General features: G+C 36.7%; 1 protein-coding gene across 14 annotated transcripts in view; it reads left to right on the forward strand.

Moving 5' to 3' along the window:
• LOC129732887 (disintegrin and metalloproteinase domain-containing protein unc-71) overlaps window positions 1–27,004 on the forward strand; it is a 932,421-nt gene that overhangs the window by 885,688 nt on the left and 19,729 nt on the right. For 8 of the 14 annotated variants that reach the window (XM_055694387.1, XM_055694349.1, XM_055694321.1 and 5 more), the window contains 3 exons: window positions 1,254–1,392; window positions 14,702–14,860; window positions 25,961–26,025. In XM_055694387.1, the coding sequence (XP_055550362.1) occupies window positions 1,254–1,392; window positions 14,702–14,860; window positions 25,961–26,025 (363 nt within the window). The remainder of the gene's footprint in view (window positions 1–1,253; window positions 1,393–14,701; window positions 14,861–25,960; window positions 26,026–27,004) is intronic. The other 6 variants (XM_055694294.1, XM_055694359.1, XM_055694368.1 and 3 more) reach the window with 4 other exon arrangements.

Genomic DNA, 27,004 nt, shown 5'->3' on the forward strand with positions numbered 1-27,004 from the left:
CCAAGAGGTTCGTCGCTTCGCCCACTGGGGGGGTGGGAAGTAAAAGAAAGGTCAACCCTGTCGTGGCCGGAGAGAGAGAGAGACAGCGATAATTTATACTGTGGCGAGCAGTTTTGGTCTGTATAAACTCGCTAGTTATCATCGGTTCCGTTCCGATTATGGACAACTGGGGAGATGAGAAGGCGGAATGTTGAAAGGAATAGTACAAGTGTACACTCCTCTGCAATGCTTGAAGGCTATTCGTTCGAGTGGAAAAATATGCTCTAGCGGCGCTACTCCCGACGGCCTGCAGATGTGAAACATCGAAGAAGCGACTCCCTGGTCCTATTCTAGTGTGGATAAACTTTTTTTTTATTATTGCTTTTCTTCCGATTGACTGCAGTGCCGCACTGCGGTGAAGGCTACCTCCGGTGCGTCTATTTGTTTGTGCTAATACCATATTCCTTCATCTGCATACCATCGTCAGTCGTTGGGTTTGTTTTTCCACCTGGCGCAGCATTTTTTTTCTTTCTTTTCTGAACACAAACATTTTTCTTTCATCCTACAAGGAACTTCTTTGTCTCTCTCCCTGCAGTCTTCAGTGCCATTGTTGAGATAATTCTCCGAAAAAAAGGAAAATGAAACGGAAAACTTTACCCAGTAAAAAAAAACAAACCTGTAATAGAGTAGTAAACGAAATCCGAACATGGAACCGTCCTTCTTTTATTTCCGAGCATGTGTGACACAGACGATTGCATTCAATGAAAATCGGAATTAGAATAATCAAAAATAAAACTCAGATTACCATTGTCATAAATAAAGGAATTGCCGCAGTTCCCTCCTGCTCCACCATCATCACCCCCCTTCCAGCAGCAACAACTCCGCCAGTGCACCAACCCTAGTTTTTAGCGCCATTTTGTTAATTCTCCACTAAGCTCCACCATAACTTTTTTATAACATATCGATAAAAAACTACATATTCTTCAATCGCAGACGTAGTGCCAAAATACACCATCCACAATATTTTTAGCTTAAAAAAAGAATCATAATCCTCACTATTTTTCAGCCGGTGTGTTGTGATTAAACGACTTTTCTTTCTTTTTCTCTTTCTTCTCGTTGCGTCGTCGTTCCGCGAACCGATATGAACCGAAACCAAAAACAAACAAATAACACTCAAACATGACACACTCTGATTCCCCAAATACACACACAAAAAAAAATCACGAACACGAATTGTGTAAATATTATGATTCATAAAACAAACAAAAAAACAGCAAACTACCACGGCTCAAACACAGTGTTTCTAGTCGGTGTGTTAATGTCGGTCGTTGGGGGTGTTTTTGTAATGTTTGCTCTGATGGCTTTGTGCTACAGGTCAGTTGTAGTACATAATAACTTCTCCTTGTGCCTAAGGTTAGTGATTTTCTTCGTTTGTTTCTTCCAATTCTTTTACTTTTTTCCTTTACTACCATGCAATGCAAGCAAAAACAAAACAGCAAAAAAAACTCTAGAAAGAAATCATAAAACCAAACGAACAACCCTGCTACTACTACTACCTACTACCACTACTACAGCAAACAGTAACAAACAACAGTACAAACAAAGCAAACAGAAACAAACAAATCCGCGCTCAAAACATGATGGCCCCTGTTTTATTTTTTCTTCAATTCACTAACTTTTGTGAGAGAAGAACAAACCACTCAACAACAGTTGAAACCTAAAAACGTCCATCATAAGTCAAAACAAAAGTTCACAAAAAGTACGTCGTATGAATTAACAAGCAACAAGACAACAGCTACTGCTACTGTTACTGACACTACTACTACTACTACTACAACTATTACAAACCATAATCACTACAAAAACAACACAGAAATAATTAATTTAAAAAAAAGTAACATAAAATATTAGAATATACATATACATGTATCTCTTTTTTCTCTGTCTTTCTTGTATTTCACAAAATCAAACGTACTTATTTTTATTATTATCTAGTGCTGGAACTCGTTTTTCTTACTACTTACTACCTAACTAACAGAAAACTCGAAACTCTCGACTACCACTGTTTTCTTTCCACCCTGAGCACGCATGTCTGGCGTGTCACAATAGGTCCGAAATCTGTGTAACCAACCCGCCCAGCATCAATCAAGACACGTGTAACGCTCTCTGGTAACGAACAACGTCGATCGGCGATTTAAGCGAAGACATAAACCTTCTGGGATTGGATTGCTTACTAGACACTTGTCTCGAGTGTACAGTGGGCTTAACTGAACTCTGGGCTGCGCTTGCCACTAACAGTGGTATATACAAAAAACTGCACCAATATAGGGAGACCTGTAATTTTGAAGGTTTCCTGGATTTTATCCTGTTAAGTTCTCACTTCAAGATATATGACGAAAGAATCCCTATGTTTTTATCAATCAAATTTAACGTAACGTAATTTTATGAAATTAAAAATGATGTTATCACCCGAATTTTGGAAATTATTAACAAATTCAAGAAGTTATATCTTCTAATTTAAAATAATCGAAATAAAATGATAGAGTTGCGCCAAATATTTTAAATTAAAAAATATGTTTATTTAGTACAGCACCTAGGACACAAGTGGCGTAGCGATACTAGTGACAGTACAGGTTACTAGCAAGCACATCTAATCTCATCTACATGGCATGTAAAAACGACTGACTAATGAAAATTTACCATAAATCTTTATTCAGTTTTAAGCGAAGTTAATACAATTATGATGAAAAATTATATAAAACGTCAATCTTAGTTTCAACTACACATGTGAGTGAGAATGTCGGCAATAGTATCAATTTTTACCGATGTGAAAACTATTATCCACAGGTACAACTTGCTATAAGCAGTACAAATGTCAAACATCCTATTCATTATTAATGTTTGCTGATTTTATGGTACACTACTCTAGTAAAAAAAATCGACACGAACCACATTGTATTTTACTGCTATTAAACATCCTATTTTTTATGATGAGATAAATATATTGACTACTCTGGTGTTTTAACTAGAATCCCTAAATGTTTTTAAAGTTAAGTTCTTTACTACTATGAATTAGTAATAAAACCCTAAATTAATCCACCTCGCGGTCAGACTCAGCCTTTCTCATTCAAACTTATTATTTGCAAAAATAGATTTACATGTATGCTTTAATCCAATAAAGGTTTATTCACTCTTTGAGTTCTAACATATTGATGCTGTAATTGAAGTATAAAATATGAAATTTGACGTAATGTTAGTGTTTAAGAAATAGCGAAATAAAAGAAATGACTCCTAATTTCGAACAATTTAATCACGAGCGATACCGGGAATGTTCAGATAGTACGATACCACATTTAAATCATGTTGAGGCCATATATATTGATCAAAGCGGTAGAGTGTTGAATGGTCTTTGTATTTCTTTTCAGGTATAGTGTTGAATGGTCTTTGAATTTCTTTTCTTTCCAAAACATTTAAACAGCATATCAAATTGTTATAAAGTTTGTTATTCGTAAGTTTGAGAGATGACTCATTTGTATAGTTATGTTCAAATAAGTCGTGTAATACTTGAGATAATAGACTTTCGTTGTTTTACAAATCAAAACGTAACGATTGCTTAAGTTTAATTACAATTAAATGAAAAGCCAACGTATAGGGCAGCCAAACTTTGAAACCACGTGTTCAATCATAATTCATCAGTTAACCCTTAACTAGCCTGTTCATCTGATATCAATATTGTTCAAATCGGTTGTGTAGTTTCTAAGATAATGAAGTTTCGTGATTTTCACATTTCGATACATTACAGACGAAGTTACAGTCCGATTACAGCAAAATTCAATAGAGTGTTATGAGGCAGCTAGACCTTTCTTTTGATACTAATACTGTGGAAATCGGGTCAACCATCTCTGAGAAAAGTGAGTGAGTCCAAGTAGTCTTCGGAATATGTTTCTTTTCATACCTGGATTTCACATTTTTAAACATAACAGGCAAAGTAAAAATCTGTTTGTAAAAAAAAAACATTAGGGTCTTATGGGGCAACAAGGCCTTCCTTATGACACTGATTTTATAAAAATCGGGCCAGCCATCTCTGAGAAACATGAGTGAGATTAAATAGTCTCCAGAACACGTTTCTTTCCATAACTTCTGAACCACATGTTCAATCTTCATAAAATTCAAAAGTTAAGGGTTTTTAAGGTAGCTCGTTCATTTGAAACTAATTTTGTTCAAATCAGTTATGTAGTTTCTGTGATATTGATGTTTCGTGATTTTTACATTTTGATACATAACCTCTAAACTAGAAATCAGATTACAATAAAATTCAATAGCGTAACTAGACCTTTCATTTGCAACTAATTTCATTGAAATCGGTTCGGTCAGATCATCTCTGAGAAAAGTGAGTGCGAAAAAAAGGTGCACATACACACGTACACACCCACACAAAAACATATACTCCTATACATGCATACATGCAGAAAATGCTCGATTCGTCGAACTGAGTCAAGTAGTATATGACATTCGGCCATTTGGATCACTTTTCTACCTTTTAATTAGCCAGTGATCGTTAGGAGAAAGTCAATATGTATACTTTCTTTATGTGATTTCACATTTTTATGAACAACGGACAAAGTTACAATCCGATTGCAATGAAATACAATAGCACCCTATGGGGCAACTAGACCTTTCATTTGACACTAATTTTGTGAAAATCGGTTCATCCATCTCTGAGAAAAATGAGTGAGTTTAAACAACCTCAGGATAACTTTTCTTTACATAACTTTTGAACCATATGTTCAATCATAACGAAATTCAAAAGTTAAGGGTTCTGGAGACAGCCCGAAACCAGTTTTATTGAAATCGGTTGTGTGGTTTCTGAGATATTTATGTTTCGTGATTTTTACATTTTGATACATAACCTCTAAACTAAAAATCTGATTACAATGAAATTCAATAGCAACCTATGGCGCAACTAGACCTTTCATTTGCAATTTATTTTATGAAAATCTGTCCAGCCATCTCTGAGAAAAGTGGGTGAGAAAAAAAAGTTGCACATACACACACACACACACACACACACACACACACACATACACACATACAAACATACATACAGAAAATGCTCAGTTTGTCGAAAGGGGTCAAGTGGTATATGACATTCGGCCATTGGGACCACTTTTATACCTTTGGTTTTTCCAGTGACTGCTATACCTTTCTAGGAGAAAGGCAAAACATACACTTCGTAGTCTGATTATTAAAACTTCTTTTTCGAGTCATCAATAATTAATACAAAACAATAAAAAAAATTGTTACAGTTTTGAACACGAGTACAAATTCCGCCGTGAATAATGTTCGCTTTAAACGCAAAGATACGGAATTAGGGCAACTAAATCTAAAATTTAGCTGTGTGTAAAAGTCGATTGCACACTCAACTACGGTTAACAAAAAGAAGTTCAGTAACCTTTTTTTTATTGTAAAAGAGGGTCGCTTTTACGTCTCTTAGGGAATATATTTTTTATTTACTTGCCTATGTCCATCAGATAAACTGAAATAAAAAAATTTTCCTCAATTTAAGATTATTCTGAGTCCGTGAACTATTTTTTCCGCATAGAAACTATTTTTTTTTTTTTTTTGAAAATCATGCAGAAATAAGCAGACATTTATTTCGTCTGTTTTATTTCCTAAACTTAGACCTAAGCATTTTTTATGACCATGACAGTTTTGGTGAAAATATTATATTCATGGTAGAGATTTTAAATAAAACTTATCACTTTAATGTGGATAACTCTTCACAACTTCTTGACTGCAAAAAAAACTAAAGAGTTGAGAGGATTTGAGACCTGATCTTATTATTGACGTAGGGCGGCGCAAATCGTTATTTATCAAACTCTTCTGGAGGCCCTAAAAAAGACTGCTTTTATTGTTTCTTTAGAGGAAAATGATAAAATTATATTGAGACAAAAAGAATCTGCTTGGGGAGAACAATTTATGTTTAGATTACAAAGCAGAGCAGAGAAATATTCATTTTGTCAATTAAAAGCTACCATCAACTAAATTTATGGAAATACAGAAAAAAATCCTCGATTTATAATGTGTCGAAAGGATTTACAGGGATGTCAATAAAATCGAAAACACTTTAAAGATGTGTTGAAAAATGAAAATACAAGATATTGTTTTCTGAGTCAATTTTTATGAAGGCAATGTTTATTAAAAAACTTCGGCATATTTGCTGGGAACACCCGCTTTTTGTGCTGTAAGACAAGTTTCTCAAAAGAATCGTACGAGGCATGCACCTGGTCCATTTGCATCTCGTCTCATATCTTGGAAATGAGCTTTCCAAATTGGTCCACAGCGCTCTGCTTGGCCATCATGTACGACCATACATAAAAGTCCAGGGGATGAGGGTCCGGGGAACTGAGAGACCACAAGGTCTTATCGACAAAATCAATCAATTTTTCCGACACCACGCTTGGACGACATTCGCCGTGTGGACTGGTACACCGTCTTATTGAAGGACGTAATTATCCTTCTCGTAGAGGTCCTGAAGTGCCGGGCCACAACCTTCTCCAGAACCTCGGTCTCGGTCTTGATGTTGATTTTCACGTTTATTCTCAAAAAACACCAGTGGCAGCTTCCCGCGCCAGGACACGGCCGTCCAAACCATCACTGACGCGGTACTCTGGGACCGCGAGACGGGGAAATGCTTGCCAACGTCAGCGCCCACAGCCGATTTTTTTGGACACTATGCAGCAGTTGCAGTTTGATCAAATTTGATTGAGTTATGAGAAATTATTCGGAAAAATGTAAAACTACACCGGGCATGCAAAGATTAACTTTGGCGTACGAGAAACTTGCAAGAGTTGTGTTTAAGGACACGTTAACATTACCTAATGTTGTAAGATCAGTATTTTTTTATCACGAATTTGCAGGTGATCTACTTCACCCCACTGATCAATTTCATCCCATTCCACGGTACTAAAGCTTGTTATTTTCCAGTGGTAGATGAGATTCTGACAACTCTTCTTCATATCTACCAAAGCATAATTTCACAGCAAACTCATATACTTTGATATTACGTCTTCATGAACTATGAATTCAGGAAATTGATGATTTTCGAGCGAATCGGAGCCCGACCTATGCAATCCATCCAATTGACTTATGACGTTATCAACAGAAAAAAAATGACAAATTATATCGCCAATTTTTTCGATCTGAAAAAAAATTGAGATATGGAAATTAAAATTTGTGCAGTCGGCAATAATTTTCACTTGATAAATCTCAGAGAATTAAACAATGAATTTCACGCTGTCTCAAGTACATGGAGAATCGCAACATTGTTTCTTGTTTCGAAAAGTCAACTCGACTTTGGATGAGATATTTGTCTGCGGCGAATCATTTATAAGCCAACAAATAAAACCAACCATGGGAAACCTACCCGAACTTCTTTTTAGCAAACCATAGGAAATCTGGGGAAAGATAGAAGATTGTCAGCAGATCAGTCGAAGTATGTAGAATCTAGGACAGGACGTGAAAAGAGAGAACAAAAATCATCCAAAGTTCTGTCAAAGTAAAAGCCCTATACTAACGATATTTTTCATTTACACTGTTTCTGCCTGCCAAGTGGATGAACTGCGTTTGGCTCAAAAATTTTTCGAATTTTTTCCAAACACCGGATTGTGTCCGCGCGCTGCGTTTTCTTCGGAATCTTGGAAATTTGTGTGAATTACTCGTTTTTAATTTGTTTTTTCATCTGATTTTTATCATCGTCTAAATCTCCAGTTAAGGTACACTATAAATTGACACCTTTTTTTGGATTGAGTGATTAAAAGTGCGAGAATTCGCATTATTAAAATAAACGCACTGCAAAAAAAGATCAAAGGCTGCTCAATTATCCGTTCACCTACTGCAAAAACCTACTGATAAGCCTGCCAAACCAACACAAAAGGAAACGAGAAAAATTTTGTTGAATTTTTTTTTATCATAAATGCCATAAAAATCAAAGCTGCGATTGGGTTGCGTACAAAATAAAATAAAAAAGTGACTTTTTATTTGAACACCAACATATTTTTGACGTAGGACTACGTCTAACCGCACTATATCGAGATACATTCCGTGAAAACTAAAACCAAGATGTAACGCCGGAATGAAAGATTTCAAACGGTTATACTGATGTAACCACATTATGGATCACAATAATCAATATGTCGTTGGATTGATAAAATGATGGACAGTTTTGTGATTCTTCAATTTTCATTATCACTTCATTGTTAAACAGTGAAAATTGAATAAAAGTTTCAAGGTCAAATTTTCACCAACAATGTACCAATCATATGCGAGCACGCCTAGCACAGACTTCATGAATAGACACCAACTGCATGCTGTGATATCCTGTATAGCAGTGGCAAAAAAAAATTTGACAGAATCTCCCCGTCCCAATAGGTCAACTAATGTTAGTTTCCATGAGCCTAGACTATTTTGATGTCTTGAAGGTGAAGCTTTCTCGGAAAGTTCGTAACCACCTCCACTATTAGACAGTATGACGTTCTGCTGTTAATAAATATGTTAATGTTAATAAAACTGATGTCTTGAAGGAAAACATGCTGGCACAGGCAACAGTACTGCACCGAGCATTGTATGAATAGAGCGCTGGTCATTCGTCGTCTATCAGTGCAGAAAAACTCGATATTCATTTGTGTGCAGCGAAGCCAAGTGAAAACTACATTGCCGCTGTTGACGCACGGTGGGGCGTGGAACACAATCGAATTGCCGTTTGAATTGTCTTCTTCTTCTTCTTGTTTCGTATAGCAGCAAATATCAGAATTCAATTTGATTTTTCGGGTACCGCAGAGTACGCTGCGCCGCCGGGGACAACAAAATGCGTTGTTTATTTTTGAACTCTACATTCTGCTTTTTTTCAGATTTATTTAAATAACTGAATATGGTATTTGAAAGACAATAGAAAACAAGAATGCTCCGTACATATCTTTGAATAGTTAGTTAAACGAGCTGTACTGATGATTATATTTTACTAGCTAACTGAAATTAGTCCAATATGATAATATTAGTTGCATCCTGCGGTGACGGTATAGAGGAAAACTAAATTCATTTCATCTTGATAATAGAGTTCCGACATTAGTATTTGTGTTTTTCAATTAAATTTTTTTTTTTGAATTTGCATTTACAAGAAAATATTACTTTCCATAACCTTACTTGTAATTGAACAACGCTATGCAAACATTAATTGCCGTGGCTAATGTTGTGCATCACTCTTGCCCAGTTTATTTTCGAAAATAACAGAAATATAACCTTCAAATATGATATCTTCGTTGTTCTTTGGTATCTTGAAACTAATCAAATTTTTTCTGATTGATTCTGTATACTGATAAAATGTTTAAATTGACGTGAATTGAATGTTAACATGTTCATAAAATTCTATGTCAATTTCAAATTTTCTGTGAATATACATTTTCTACTGAAACTGTCATTCATTATCTATATTTTTTCCACGAGCTTGTAACTGCAGGAAAAAAATTGATGTGACATCTTTGCCGCTTTGTGATCGGTGAGTGAGCCAACTTTAACAAGACAAATAGATATAGAAGGAAGAAGTTTAATTTCTACTAAATCGTACTCAATTAAATATTGTTTAGAAGGTTGCCTTTTCGCGTATTAAAGAAAATTCGCTGTATTAGAATGAAAGGTATTCATCAATAGTCTGGAAACCAAATTTAGGGGGAAATTTGGGTCTAGAGCTCTATAGCAATATTTTAGAGAAAAACTTTCTTCAACAAAGTTGTTACATATGATAAAGCGCTTATTGAAAATGTATCAAAAATTGGGGTGACCAAAATTTTCAATGCTGTCAAGTATCTATTTTTTTTATTTTTGTAGATAGAAAACCTTGTTCTACAATTTTATTGCTCCAATAATTTTGAGTAACTTTGTAAAAAAAAAAGATTTTCTCTAAAACATTGCTATATAGCTCTAGACCCAAATTTTCCCCTAAATTTGGTTCCTGGACCATTGTGACTGTTGAAGAGAATATTTTTTCTTCTAAGGTAGAGTGGTACAAAAAAATAATCAAAATACAGACCCCGTTCGATTTTGGCAACACGCCAGAATATTTTCTGTTGCCAAAATCGAACCATGCCAAAAATGAACGGTTCTTTTTTCATGACTTTTTTGACTTTTTAAGTGGTCAAAGACGACCTTAACAGTAGAAATGGCCACCAATGAACTAGTTTTAGTTCCAAGTCGTTTAAGGTGTCGCTTGATGAATTCGGGCTGACGACCTAGATACTTGATATTTCCACCCGAACCAAAACACCTCCCTTTTGGAAGATGTTGAGTTTAAATTGGTTTAAATAAATAAAGCAAACTACAAAAGTAAAACGAGCTCAAATCAAACATAGCTTTAAAATAAAAATATAAAATTATTGTAGTCCTACGTCAACTATGCGGTCGTGTCTTGGATACCACCCTCCTACTATTTTTGTATTTCTCATGCAGAAAACATGTTCTAACATCATTTCAATAATGTTTTTGGTAAGTATATTTTGAAATTTTGGATTTACACCCAAAAATGTTTGAAATCTCATATAAAACTGGAAAATGTTCATAACGTTCATACTAACACTAATGCAGTGACTTGAATAGAATGCCTTCTAAAACTGTCATTTATGCTTGGGTCGTGTAGAATAAGTGAAATTATCTTCAAGACTAAATCCGTTCTTAAAAATCGTTATCGTGTGGAAACTAATTTTTATCACTCTTACGGGAATTCTTTGATCCCATAGCATACTATTTATTCATGAAAAAAAATAAAAGAATTTGGCATAGACCTTTTTACGTTTGTTCTAGTGCAATTAGTTGAGGAAAATATTTACCAACAGCTGTTTTGTTTGCAATGCTATGTTTTTAGCAGCTGGACAAATATTCAGTTGAACACTCATTATATGTTTTAAACTTGTTTCTGAAAAATATTTTTCATTCGTGATCAGAAATCGGAAGAAGCTGCTGAACATAATCGACCAAAAATGGTAAAAAGTGATAAAAGTCGAAGCAACGAGATGCGATGATTTTCAGTTTGGAAGAAAAAAAAGCAACTTTACACGGGTTCGCGTACTAGTGTGCGTAAGTGAAAAGTCACTTATCTCTATAGAACTTTTCAACAAAACTCACTGCTAGGATCTTTAATGTGGTAACAAGTGAATGAGTTAGTTTATTTTGACGCATTTTATTAGTTCGAAAATAGCAAACATTGGCATGAAATATAACAAACATTGATACTGATTAGACAACACTTAATTTGCAAACAAAAAGTATGTTAATAAGTTGCACAAAACAAGTAGAAATTCCCGTTGTGATTCTTGTGAAAAAATATCGAATATGGAAAAACATCGACGATTGGAGGACCTATGTCGATCACAGCCGACACCTACCGGGCAAAAGTGGAAACTGTCATCCGCAAAATATATGGCCGTTTTTGGAAATGTTCCACAGCCAACTAGATCTTCTGCGGTAAACAAGGAAACCCCTGAAATAATTCTAATTCTAATTTTTCTGAAAAATGATATGAAATGGAGAAATTATTGACGAATTACTGTCGAATTAGTTTGTGAAAACCACCCAATAGAATAAATTGTGTAATGACAATGGGCCGACTATAAACTGCGTAAGCCGAGACAAATCGCATAATATTTTAAAAAACAAAAACATTTCGTCAGTGTAACCAAGTGAATAATTATACTAACTGTAAGCGTCTTCAATGTGATTTGGTTTAAATTGCTATGATATACAAAGAATTTCGTTAGTTAGTTTCCCAAAAATTCAAAACTTATTAAAAAATGACAATTACAACACGTCTCTTTTTACAAAAATGCAAATGTTCCGCAATTTTTTTTTTTTTTTCATAGATCTTCGAAGGGTACAAGTTGGGCTTTCAGGTGCATTATCAGGAACTGTTCTTACACGTGCTCTCATTTGATATTTTTGATGGTTAAAATGATGATAATTCTCCACATTTTCTCTGTGGGGTTAAAATTCATTACTCTTTCAGTTTTGCGAAAGTAATATAATAAGCTTTTAATAGTATGCAACAATACCATAACAGCTGTACTGCAACTGTTCGCTAACTGGGATGTCATTTCAAACGTAAATAAACATCGAAGGGGATTTCGATGAATAGGCTAATTATGTTGCTATTAGATCCCGAACTAGAAAATTAATCGCGAAACCAACGTGGAGCAGCATCATCCTTTCAATGTTCCCCATTTTCTCGCCCCCCGTTAGTTTTGATTATTGACGTTGGTCGTCTTTTCAACTGGGAATCGTCCCAGTTAGCGAGCGCCAAGTTAAAAAGAAACCCAGTTAAAGCGTGCCCAGTTAGCGAACAGTTACTGTAGTAGGATTCTCCATATTCCGACATATTCAGAAAAACTATTTTCCTTCCTTTCTGAAAGAGGTAACTTTGGGGGCGTTTTTCAACATGAAACAGTACATTGATTAAACAACCTTGAGGACAGTATATTTAAATCTAAGTGAAAAGAATACTTAGTTAAATTTCAGTCGCCATGTTGCTTCGTTACCAGAACCCGTTGCGAATCTAAAACCAATATTGGAATTTATTTTTCTGTGACACCAACCAGACTGCGATTATCGAAAAAAAAACCAAAACCAACAAACTAATAAATTCTCTGACTTTCAGTTCAATCATGAGAATATTTTCCCACTTCGTTTCGAATATCTTAACCTTTTTTCCACAGTTCTACTGCTTTTAGATATTTTTCTCTCTTCAGTTCGAGTACTTCAACGATTTTGTATAGGCTGATAAACATTTTTTCTTTAATTACTTACTTACTTTCGTTCTACATTCATCATACAATTGCTGGGCAGCGGAAGTGAAAATCACAAAAAAAAAACAAAAACCCCTGGCGAGTGCCTTTTTATCTCATGCACACAAATTTTTCTTGTCCACCATCAAAAGTCTACCCCCCAAACCCAATTTTAAGTGCCAGCAATAAATAATTGGTCTGCCGAATCCCCAAAAAACACATTTTCCTCCACTTATCGAGCGTAAACAATCCGAGAAATTAACCCAAGGCATCCCCAAAAAATCATCATTTTTCTGTATTTCTCTTTCTGCCATTTGCATGAGTATACTCAATGTCTATCTGACTACTGTAACAGTAAGAAAAAAAATGCTTCTGACATGTGCCGTATTTTTTTGAGAATAAAAACATACACACAAAACCAAAAGATCAATCAACGATCCTCGCTCTCTGGCGCTCTCTGTTGCTAGCAAAAAATATCGTCACACCAGCCTCTCATCACTTCATCTTATTGCACTGTTTAGTTTTAATTTTCTCTCTCTTTTCGATTATCAATTTCTTACTTTTCTTTACCTCTTCATCGTTACTTCCGTTGTTCGGTTTTGGACTTTGTTTTGGTCACAAACAGTCAAATCGTTTTAGTATCGAGAAGATGCAAAAAAAAAAACATACGGAATACATTGTTTTCCGTTTCACTCACTTCTACCTACCTACCTATATATAAATAAAAAAATTACTGTGAGTACTTTTGTGAAAACTAAACTTTTGTCTATCGTATTATCTATTTAGGTATACAAATATTTAAAGCCCCCCTCAAAAAAAAAGAAAAAGTCGAAAAATACTTTCCCCAAAACAAAACGAAAACCCGCTGTAAATATGTAACAAAACCGACTTCACTACTTTACTACTACTACTTCTTCCCTACTTTTTTTACTCATTTTATCTCTGTCTTTATCTTTCTTTTTTTGTTTTGGTCTTGGAATGCCCTCTGTTATTGCTAGTTTTTGGAACTCTACCTTCTCGCTCTCCTTTTTCTTAGATCGATTCGATATTCGATATTTTGGTTAGAGTTTGCGGAATGTGTTTGGTTTCTTTTTTTCCCTTTCATTCGTTTTAGATTTCATTGAACGGCTTTCTGTGCATGTGGTTCGTTTTTCGACTCATTTCTGGCTTGGTTTTTTTGCGCTCATTTTTTTTCTAGTCTTTTGTTGGCTAGTGTAGCTTTTGTATAGTCGAAAAAAAGCATTTTGTAGACACGTACGTGTTGTGTGTGTTAGTGTAAATACGATAAGAGGGAAACTTGAATTGTCTGAATGTCGCAACCGCGCGCAAGTAAATGCAGAGTAACCAAAAAAAAACAAATTATCCGGTGTACGTACTGTAAATTTTGAAGGGAGTTGAAACGAGAACAAGTACACAGGAGTAGAAACTATTTAAGCCGTGCAGCGCAGAACTCTCGATTGGTTGACATCTATGACTGCCAGAATTAACTGATTAGGGGATGACTGATTAATCTTGAGGGAGAGAAAAAAAACTACCAACTCTACTACTACCAAGAACAACAACAAAAACAGGACCGATCCGATCTGCTATTTATCGATTTGTTTTACTTTCCTTAACAATAATATATATCTTATTAACTTACAAGTTTAGAATATTAACTAATATATCCGATTAGTTTTTACCTATATTATATTTTTATAAAAATTTGAATGCGAGCGCTTCTGAGGCTCGACCTCCCCACCTACAAAAAAAACCCTCGTTCCTTTGTACGTCCGAAATTGATCAAATGTTTGTGATTTTTTCCTGCCGCCATCGATCGCCGATCGCGCGAAACCCAAACACGATAAAAACTTTGAAAAAACGCGCCCCCGAATAAACGCAAAACCGCGCGAGTACAGAAAGAAAACCACTCGCCTTAAATACGACCCGCCGTACGTGAAGAAACCGATGGCCAAATACGTGGGCGGGGCCGCCAACGCTAACCACCACTCCCAGGACGATATCTCGCTCGAGGGCTCCAACAAGATGATGTTCGGCAACCAGACGACGCAGTTTAGGTAAGTTTTTCCAATGTGCGCCGCGCCTCCTCGGCTGCCTTCTGGCCACAGACACACACACCACAAGAGTTGTTCTTCGTCCGTTTCAAACCCCCGCGTGCGCGAGAGAGCGAAAGAAATGAAAAAAAACAAAAAAGTCCTACACGGAATGCTAAGCTGAAGTGCTGCGGCAGTTTCAGACTGTAGGATCTCTGTTGAAAGCTTAGGGACATCAGTTTAGAGCAGGAAAATAAAAAATCGATCAACAGAGCAGGTAGGATTTAACTGTCTGTTTATAGGTATAGGTTTCGAATCGAACTTTTTTGCCACTCGAGCGTCGTCACACCCACAAACGGTGGCTTTAAAATAATAACCAGAACGGTGCACAGCCGTCAACTCAATCGGAATGAGCACGAAATATCGACACACCAAAGGGACGGATTCCTCCACATTACGTATACGTCAGTCACCAAGCGACGCCACAACAGCAGCAGCACCAGAGAAGCCTGATCCTTTGAGGTCAGCATTCCGTCGAAGGCTCGGCAACGGAAACCGAAACTGAGGGCAGAGGGAAAAACGCAAATTCCTTCCGGGAAACCGATACTCACCGAGCTGGAAGAAATTGAGCCATACATCCAACCCGGTTCTTGTCGTTGTTGCTGCCTATGTGTCTGGTTGTGTGTACGAAGCTGCATTACTAGCACTGACGCGTGCCCAATAAAGTGAAAGCCGCTTTGATGTTTGATTGCTTACCCGGTGGAATCGGCGTCCATCGCAACTCGCTCTTTGTCTTTCTATCTCCTACTAATAAATAGTAGCAGCTGCAGGTACTTGAGTTAGTTTGCAGTTTCACTAGCAACTCTAGCGGGATGTTTTCCCCCACAGAAACTATCAGGTCCCTCCATCTAATTTGGCCCAAAACCAGAGACATGAGTCCAAAAACATTCAGACATTCAGGCTATACAGTTTGTTCCGATTTTGCGAACCCCTTGAAAAGTAGCAAGTTTCCCCGAAGATTATTATATGCGGTACACAAGCCCCCCAAACCTCGCCTTTGCTCCCCTTCCCGCAACAGACAAACAGTTTTCTTGCATGGGTCCGATTCCTTTCTTTTTTCTCTAATACCGCGCAACCAAAACCACACACACACACCCACAAATCATCCATCCATCATCCCACCCACACGCGCAACACAGAAAGCACAATCGACAACCATCAGCATAATTCACCACCAGAACAGAAGAGCAAAGAAAAAAGCTCACCAAAGCTTTAGCGAAGCACAATTTGTCTCCTGGGAGTAGCATGCAACAATAAAAAAACACAAGCACAAACCCGACACCTCCTCCCGGGAGGGCCATAAATACGCCACCCAAAAGCGAACACGATTCACACCACAATTATCACGCAGCACCGTGCGTCTCCAGCACCCCAGCGCTCGGAAAACAGTCGTCGATCATCAATCATAGGCGATTTATATTACTTTATACGAGATTTGCGGGACCGGGACCGACGTCGCGACGCCGCGAGATGATGACAGTTTGCAGTTTTACTTCACACTCTTGCGTGTGATATAAGACTTTGTTTACTACACTGAAGTACATGGTGTGAAAATGACGTAGAACGTGTAACGTTGTGAGGGCTAGATTTTCAACTGCTAATAGCTTTCGCACTCTGATGGATGAAATGTAATCATTGTTATGTTATGGGTTTAGTAAAATGTTAGGCATTTTTTACAATTGCTTAAATTGCTAAAATATAAGCTACAGCAATTTTTGGGTTAAATTCCAGGATTACAGATTCACAATTCCTGATTTTTTTCCTTATTGGCCTGAACGCAAAAATGATTGAATTCAAGGGATCAGTAGAACTGTACTGCTACAGGATTGAAAGTGTGCTTAGTTTAGCAGCACTAAAATTATTAGAAACTTTGTAAAACGTTTCCAGTGCAAAACGCAGAATCGCAAACACTATCTATTGAATTTAAAAATGTGTGGTAATGTTCCATGCATTCAAGGCCTCAAGAATAAAAAATGCAATCACATACGTGCAATCACAAAAAGATAGACTAGAATTCATTGTCAAAACGCCGAACTTGTCTGTCGGTGACACAAGATTTGGTCAATGTCTCTGGCTAAACCAACTTTCTTGAGACAATTGAGACAATCTTCCGTCGAGATTTTTCTGCGCGTGAAATCAATTTTCGTTAGTTTTTAAAGTAATAGCGGACTAAATTTAAAGATAAAACTTGCTTTTATAAATAAACAGAATAAAGCTGGCTTTCACAAATACCTTTTTATGCAAATCAGATAATTCAGACAACTTCTGAAAATGCGAAAATAAAAGGTTGACTAATTTTTCTATTTTGACATTATCCTTCGGTTTTATCATTAAAAAAACAAAAAACAACAACGACAAATTTGTCCATCAGTTTTCGCCGAAGGGCTTGTACTTTAAAATAATTTAACAGTGCATACACAGAAACATAGAACAATGATGATGCTGTATTCCTTATTATCGGCGTTATCTTGGTTTGCTTTCGAACAATACTATAGTTTCACTGTGCAACGTTGACGTGGAAGTACGTTAATTTTTTGTATTGTTTTGTATTTTCATTATAAACGGGATAGAGCTTTAGTACCCTATTGATGTTCATCAATCAATCGCACACAAAATAAAATCTGCAATTCTCTTTCACGGGGAGCTCTATTGCCTTGTTCTCTACCCGCCTGCAGACGGCGCTGCCAACAAACCTGATTTTCCGGTGATTATTCTTCCTGTACTAGAAAAAACTAATGTTACTTGTCTTCTTCACAATGACCTGCTTGCTTCTTTCTCCACTAGTACGGTTAGAAGCAAAGGGCAAACTAAGCACTTTCATCAATTACATCAATATTATTCGAAGAAAACGGCGTTAGGTTATTCGCACTTTATGTAGAGGCAGAACGCGCACAGCGACAGCACTTAACTTAACTGTTGCCAGTCTTCCGCCACTGTTCCGCGTCTATCAAAATTTCATCAAAGAAACAGTTGTAGATACTGAATATGATAATGATTATGAATACAGGGGACTATAAACGTCAACATTCTGCCAACCAATTATCAATTCATTACGGCGTCAATATTTCATTTCAAATGCCTACAAAACCTATCTTATTCATTGAAAGTGCACAATGTACTGAAAACAAATGTTAGGTTCTTGTTTTTATTCATCTAAAACGATATTTATTCGAGAATATGTTTAACGACAATTAGAGACGTTTACTCTATTGCAACTTAAACTGAAGGGCAAACCAACCAGAAAGTGAGTACCAGAAACTCTGGTACCAGAATGAATAAGTGGTAGATGGAAAATGTATGGAGTTTGACAGCCACAAAAGCCCCTTGATTGAATATGATAAAAAATTACCAAAAAGGGGTACTCAGTTGAAACTTCAAACTGCAAATTTCCTCAAACATTTCCACATTTCATCTTCCTCATTTTTAAGCAATATAAAACATGCTTTAAAAAATTTCAAGGTATATTTTTGCAATGTTAATTTTCTCCAAACGATTTCGTGGACTATTTTTGAGACAAATTTTAGAATGTTTACAACTCTCCCATTCAAGGATCGCTTTCTTCAACTTCACTGTTGTGACAAGAATCTTCCCTAAAAAAATTCCTTTTCGGGAAGAGTAATTCCATACCAATTATGGATCAACTATAGAAAATGTCATTCAGATATATGAAAAAACTCTCATCATCTAAAAAAGACCCCAAAGCAGCAGCAGTGCGAGCTCTCTGTCCTCTGACCTCTAGCGACCTTCAACATGCAATTAATTAGTTTTCCAGCACGCTGCCTAAGGTACGTTAGAGGAAACTAGCTCGGGAATGATTTAACCGTTATGGGGGTACCGAGTATCTTTTTACGTTTCATAAGATGAAATTTCATAGTTCACTGCAATCATGGACGCCGACTTCAGAGAAATATTGGGGGGTCAGAGGGATTCGAAAAAATCTGATTTATCTGATGCCAGAAATATATTGCTTAAATTTTTTGCGTGCGATACGCCTTGGTGTTAAGTGATTGGAATGGCAGTTTTGATAGTAACTACCATAGATCACAATTTTGTAAAATGGCGTGGAAATTGTGAAGTTTAAAATAATAAATAAAACTATCAGGAAAATGAAGAAACAGATGTAAACTTTCTACAATTATTGAGGGGGCAAAATGCTTCGTTGCCCCTCGGGAAAAATATTAAGGGAAAGTGCCTTACATAGCTGCAGAAAAAATCAACCAATGGCGGTCGTTACAAAAAGAAAAATGAGAAGTCAATTGTCGCATCTAGAGTACCTGTATAACTAGAGTGGTGCGGTGTCATCCAAGATGCCGCTGGTAATACCAAATATCTTTTCTCTTTTCTCCACACGAGTTGATTAGGTTGTTTCCTCAATTGAAATGACACTGACAGATAATTGCTCTTCAATTTTGACAGCTGTCGCCACTGTAGTGATACAGAAACTTCGTTTCGTAAAATCATCTATGCTTTTGCAAAAGTAAATCCACATGAGCGGTTAGCACGAGAAAAACAGTACCTACGTGGCTCTCTGTACAGCTTCACTAGCTCAGATCGATCACGGAGAAGCAACTACGAAATGTACGGTCGTCAAGGTCAAGCTCATGCGAAAATTTATGTGAGAATTCACCTCTGCATCTCCACGAATACTACAGAAAAGGAGCCGTGGTGAGTGACCAAAGTCGAACAGTGTTGCGCGCGACGTTAATCCATTACGAAAACGAACAACGAGTTACTTTCTTGTCAGACCTCGTGGACCAATACGAGCGGCGCGCGCGAATGCAATTTACGGCCAGAAGTACCCATGTATTTAAATATTTTTTCATTACTATCCCCAAGTATCCTGAAGAAAAAAAATACACTTCGGCAGGCGCCAATTTTTAAAGGTATGCGCGCTATTACAGAATCAACAAAGCAGACACTCGAGGACACGACATTTCAAGCCAATTTTCTCTTAGTTGTAAATGCGAGTGTTGCCAATTAAATAGTAAAAATTAGGCAAAGCTTTATGCATTCAAAGTTTTGATAATTTTATTAAAAAAAAAAACGCAAATAGTCTTAAGTTTGTTGACTGAAAGCATATCTATGCCTACGTTTGTTCAAAAGCTAGAAAAATCATAAATTATGAGCGTTAATTCGGGCAAAAATATCCGTAAGCTCTTGCAATAAATCAGATATTTGCTAATCTCACGAATCGCACGAATGATAAATTCTAAACTTTAGTGTAAAACTTAACAAGAGTTAAGCGGAATATTGAGCTTATAGGTCTCGGCCAATTCGGTCTAGGGTGCTTGATAAGGCATTACCGGACATTCAGACTGAAAATCACAGTATTTCGTAGAAAAAAAGAAACAAAAAAAGAAGGAATCACAAGCTCCTGGTAATCCTCCAGTGTGCGCCCCTCGAGTCTCAGCACGTACTGTAGGCAGTCGAGCAAGAGAATTCTAAAACCAGGCTCTACAATGCTGGAATTACAAGCAAGGATGCCGCATATGTAGATTTTTATGTCAAATATAAATATTTGAACAAAATTCTTATACGGATATCTGTACATGCAGTTTACAGATTTTTGCATCAACCCTGCGAATTTCATCGAAATCTACAGATTTTATACAGTTAATTATACTTTAAATCTGTAAAATAATTTTTGAAATTTTAAATACAGATTGAAATGTGGCATCCCGCTTCACAGACACAAAAGAAATCGTCTAAAGGCATAGAGAGAATAAAACTGCTTTCTTTCGACTCATCCCTTCTGCCATACGAATCAAACGAAAAAATTCACAGCAAAATGTCACCTACACTCATACTTATCTTACTTACTTTTCAAGTTTATCTTGCACTCACTAACACAGTTTTACGGGAGGCGCTTGCGGAAAACGCGCTTCGCTGCCGAAAAAAGGCTGAAACTATCACTAATTACAGAAACGCGATCGCGCCAAACTTTATTTCTCTCGTTATGATATCCACAATCTTCCAACTCGAGCAAACCCTCATAACCACTGTTACCCTTCGTCTGGATTAGTCACAACTCCCTCACCGGGTATGATTACTAGGTGTTAACCAAAATTGCTAGTAGCTTCCACGGATTTCAACATTGGCGTCACTTGCACCGGTAGTACAAAACCGCCTAATGTCGTATCACCTTTTCCACCCTTTGAGCTTAATAAGAATGCCACGGGTAGACTAAGTAAAATGCGATATTGTGGCACTTTTCTGAACCGCACACGCCGTACAGCAATCGAGAACAATAGCGCTAAATAAAGGGTGATTTTTTAAGAATTTGGTTTTTCTTAAAAAAAAACGCATAAAAATTACAAAACTGTATGAAATCTTTATTTGAGCCGATAAATTGGTTTATGGCATTTACTTTTTAAAGATAATTTCATTCAAATGTTGGCAACAGCTACGTTTTAAATGGTCCATACGAAAAGTCCAATTTTGGGTCACTTTTTCGAGCATTTCGGCTGGTATCTCGCGAATAACGCGTGTATTGTTGTCTTCCAAGGCTGGAATTGTTGTTGGCTTATCCGCATAGACGAGAGCCTCAACGTAGCCCCACAAAAAATAATCTAACGGTGTTAAATCGCATGATCTAGGTGGCCAATTCACCGGTCCATTTCGTGAGATGAATTGCTCACCGAGCTCATTCCGCAATATGTCCATTGATTCGCGCGATGTGTGGCACGTTGCACGAACTGTCAAATCTGAATACACGAAAAACCAAATAGCAAAAAGTCACCCTTTACATCGAATCGGAGTATTTGAAAAATCGAACCGCACAGGTCGAGTGCCCGCACCGAACCCCCCAAATTTGCATTGAAAAGTGCAGTAGAATTTCGAACTTTTGTTAGAATATATTACTAAATTTTAAAGCTTGTTTAACAATATTTACAATATTTAAATTTTTATGATTCATTTGCAATATTGAGTATGGCGAATCACATTACAGTACAATATAGATAAATATCAATTGATATTATCGTATTATTAAGATTTGTTGACCTATTGAAAGGAATTATTCGAACAACTGATATTCGTTCTTGATCATTGTTTTAAAACCCCAGTTTTGCCATAGGACTTCAAAATTGAGAAATTTTTCGGCTATTATCCATATAAAATGTATAATTTCACTAACAAAATTTATCACGCAGGGCGTACATAAACGTGCGGGTCAACCGAAAGACACCAACAACCAAAACGGTCGTATATAACTGCACGAAATGGTTCTACCAACATGATTCCAGCTTGTGTGATTTGTGGCATCGGTATACACATCCTAGTAGGTCAGCATAAAGGCACCAACTGGCAACATTTTCACAATACGATTGCAGAATTTGTGGAATAAATTTCATCTACTAATAGCTTTCACACCACTGGATAAGATGATGTAATTTTCATGTCGCTGGAATAGTAAAATTGTAAAGTAATCCTTAATATACTGAAGACTTATATTTTATAAAAGGTTGAATATTTACTTTCCAAAAGTATATCTCCACTTCTAAAAAACCGATAAAAAAGTGCATATGCCAAGTTGAGAGTCAATAACCTTACCTTAAGATCGATAATGACACAACTTAATGAAGAGCTCTGCATATGCTTTTTGGATATTTTCGGCATTTTGTACATTATACGTTAAGATGAAACACCGTGCTCGAATTTTTCAGGATAATTTTCTCGAAAATCATTAAAGTTACGTTTGTGAAATTTTGACCGATTTTTTTTGCACCGCTGACGCATGCAAGCAATTCGAACCACCACCCGATTTTTTTTAAAGCAAAACTTTAAAAGGATACTGGCAACATGGTTTTAAAAGTATTCCGACCACCGACCACAAAAAGCGTGAATACGCAAGAGTCTGCAATCAAAATCTGTATTTATTTTATCGGACTACGTTTTTCATTACAACAATCCCTTTTTAGTAAATACCGAATTTCGAGACTTTTTGTTAGAAAGTGATTTTTCAAATCGGGCTTCAATATGCGTTTCGATTTATTAATGCAGATTTTGTGATTCTCGTGTGAGGAAACTTCAGTACTGGATTGTTTTTACATTGTTTTAACACAGTTTTCACGTAATTTTCTGTGATTTTGCCAACGGTTTAGTATGAAAAGGACAGTGCGTTTTCGCGTTTTTTCTAAAAAAAAACTTTTTTGATCAGATATATAGCTTTTTGATCGTGATTTAGTTTATTGATGTGTTATTTTCCAAGTTGTGTTCAACATCAATCTCATTTATGGCGATTTTCCACTTTTTTCGAGTAAATGCCATATTTTGTGTGGTTCGGTGATCAATACATGTTGAATTCTTTGGATTAAAAAAAGAAAGTAAACAGATAAATTCACAATTTCAATTTATTATACCATATTTTATCTCAACCATGAAGATGATAACAGGCCTTTTAAGAGACGCCATCTTGTCATGACCCAAAATCTCATATAATATTATGAAACCACGGTGGGTTCGAAATGGAAACAGGACCAAAAAATATGTCAAACACAAACCCTGTGCAATAGCATAGCGCGTCTGGGTAATATTAATGAAGGTCACAATGAAGAAATCCTGCTTAAAAAAGCGATAATTTTGTGTCGTTACAAGGAAAGTTCGTTATACAGGAATGTCGCAATCGAAGAATGGGATTTTCTTGTTGATAACAAGGGACCTGTCAAAAACAAGAACACCTCAAAGCACTTTGAACCACGTCTAATGCGAAACTTCAAAATACTTTTGCAGTTCGCAGCACTTCTCCACAAATTTGACCTGAAAACGTCTACGTTTTCATAGAAAATAGAAAAAACACCCGTGCGGGTGTTTTTCGGTTCGCCCTTAGAGACCGATTTCTTTTCCTCTCGACGGAGGCCATCTCCCCCACCGTCTCCGCAGCAGCAGCGATACTGATTGAAATGCCATGGCAGGAACCTGCTGAATCCATTTAATCAGCGAAATCCCCGGCGGGTTTTGTTTTGTAGATTGCATAGAAACGAGTAATCTGCTGCCCTTTTTTTCTCCCGGACACGTTGGGAAGAATTTTATTTTTCCACCGTACCTCCCAAAAGGGACGGAACCTTCTTAGCGTTAGTTGCATAAAAGCGTTCCGGGGACGGCAGAGAAAAAAACCGCTGAGCCGGTTTGTTGGTGAATTTAATGGCTGCTCTGTCCAGCCCCCCAGGTTCGGCTCTACGGCAGGGTGTCCCTTCGATGGGTAGGTAACAAACCTTTTTCTACTTTCCTTCGTTACGGGGTAGGATTGTTTGTTTTACATATTCTCCTGAAGGTTTTGTTGTGTTTCCTATTTTCGAAGGTTGAACTTACCTACCTTACCTACCTGCCTAAAGGTTGATCAGTAATTTTGAGTGGAGCCTCAAATTTGGTACAATCTATCTTTTTTCGGCTGTATATAATGGAAATAATGGAGACGCACGGCAATTTGCGATAGAAATATGTGGTAAAACGGCAGCTTAATACCAGGGACACCCACTGGCAGTCCATCCGGGCGTCAAAGGATGACCCACGCATCCAGGTGATTAATTACCTCGTTGCTGCTGTGAAGAAACATATTGTTTAGTTATCGGACTTCCGGGAAAGCATTTTCTTTTTTATCGCGCCCTTCCGCAATCTCATCCCCTCCGTCGCAGTGAGTAAAAACAGAAGCAAAACAATAATAAACGAGGTGTACATCAGACGCACAATCCAACTCCTAGCGAGATAATTCTCATCGGCACTAATAGCGCCAAAATCGTGTTAGTCTGCGTTGTAGAAAAATTATAATTAATGAACGGGTTTTGTACCCCGGGAAGGGAAAGCTTTTAGTAATTTGTTTGTTTATTTTTTTCGAACGCAAATGGTTAATGTATATAGCAAACGAAAGTCCGAATAACATCACTAATTTATTCGAAAAAAAAGGAACAGAATTTATTCAGCTGATCCGTTGATAATCCCGTTTACCGTTTCGGTAAACAACACGGGATCGAACGAAATCTGCTTACAGTGTAAAACCCGTTCTATCATTACATGTTTATCAAATTGTATTATGAACAAACAGTCAACCATCAAGTGGCCCTGCATCAGCGTATCGGATTTGCATGTTTTCGAAACTGATAAACAAACCATTTCCATAATCTCTACAGTCACAAAACCACAGCCAAAAACCCGCTCTCGATTACTGCGAGCGTGAAAAACGTTCATCGTGCAACAAAAATAACACACACACACACGCACATATATAGAAGCACACATACACGCACACACCCATCCATCCAGCCATCCACGCAATGCACCTACCTCTGCCTCTATTTCTCTCTATCAGAAACACGCGCGCGCACCTACACGCACACACCCAAACACTTTGATTGCTGTGAAACATTTCAATGCTCAAGTCCAGTTCTTATTTTTCTTTTCGTTTCTAGTCAAATGCCAGTTCTAGCAGCATATTCAAACATTTATAAATATATACATTATATCGTTTCGTTTTCGAATCTAGCTTACCTACGTATGGTTACTATATTATACTTATTGATAATTACTTAGAGTGTTCCATAGTCTGCCAAATGACTTTTGTCCTAGCCGAAAAAAAAAATCAGTTATCACAAAAAAAAAGATCGTTCGTGTGTGTGCATTTTAAGCAAGCAGCAACCCACAACCAACCACCATTGAAAGAAAAAAAAAACGAAGAGATCTTCAGTGGAACCAAATCTTTTTTAGTTCAAAAAAAAACTCTAGCTTGATCCCCGCGATCCACCAGAAATGATTAGCGAGATTGTATTTTAGTTTTATCTTTAGGAAAGTTGGCTCTACTTTTGTACAAAAAAAAAAAATAATCAAAAAGCGCTTCGGTGAACTTTAATTTGAACTTTCTTTTTCTGGTCGCTACACGTTTCTCATATGTCTGTAATTGGCTAGTTTTTCTTCCTTTCTTGGTAGTTAACTGAAGCGTTTTCAACCCGTTCGCTCCTAAAGCTGTAAACTAATCGCGGTTTGTTTCCCCTTTTCACATTCCTTCACCCACCCGGCTTCGACGACGATGACGACGGCAACGTCCACCATCATCATGCTCTCTACTCTTCCAAGGGATCACAAATCGATCCGCAGGATGACCGGAACCTCGGGCAGCGAAGAGGATCCAACGCATTCCGGTAAGTGACTTTCATTCGAAAACCCCATCGATACAAGTTAAGCGGGACAGCCTTGAAATTACTGTGATAACCAGATTTGCCTTCTAGAGCCACAAGAATCAAAAGCATTTTCCTTGCTAATAGAACCGCCCTCACAATCATCGTTTTGAGTTTTCCATGTTCGATACGGTTTTTTTTTTTTGGTTTTTCATCTAACCTCCTCCCTCTCATTGCACAGTAGACAAAAAAATAGAGAAAAAGTTTTACCCACTATTAGGCATCGTTTGTATCACAATAACCTACTTAATTCTTAGTTTCAAAAGCGAATGAAACAAAAGCAGTGCTTGAGTACCGCGCAACAATAATTTATAACCTTAATTAAAATTGGTCTCCAAGGAGAACAAATTTCAGATTATTTTCTTAAAGTTAAAAATGAAAAAATACAGTTCAAACAAAAAAAAAAGCATAGACATAGACACAAAAAATAGGAAATTTCTGTTTTCAAGAAAATAAAGAAAATTTAGAGCTGAAAAAAATAACAAGAAACGACAAAAAAAAACTGAACAAGAGAGAACAAAAAACAGTAAAAAGTGTAAGCAAACATAATAAAAAGGAATGTGAAAAAAGGAAAAAGAAGGGAACAAATGAGTTAATTAACACTAAACACAACTGCACCCAGAAAACCTACATAACCATGAAAACAAGTAATCTGATAAAACAAACTGAATAATTGTACGCAAAAATTAAACGGAAAAATAACAGGAAACTGAAGAAATTAAATTATGGTATAGACAAATTGAAGAGGACAGAAACTTTCAAAAAGAACACCGCAAAAACCGATAAACAATAAAATAAAAACGTACAAATATAAAAAAGCAATGACAAGAAAGTATTCACTGAAATCCACAGAGTAGAGAACGAACATCAAGAAAATTATATATTTAGTCAGTGATACGAAAAACTAAATAAATAAAAGAATTACTTGGAGCACGAACAGCTA

Source organism: Wyeomyia smithii, chromosome 1 (genome assembly GCF_029784165.1).
Source record: "Wyeomyia smithii strain HCP4-BCI-WySm-NY-G18 chromosome 1, ASM2978416v1, whole genome shotgun sequence".
NCBI lineage: Eukaryota > Metazoa > Arthropoda > Insecta > Diptera > Culicidae > Wyeomyia > Wyeomyia smithii.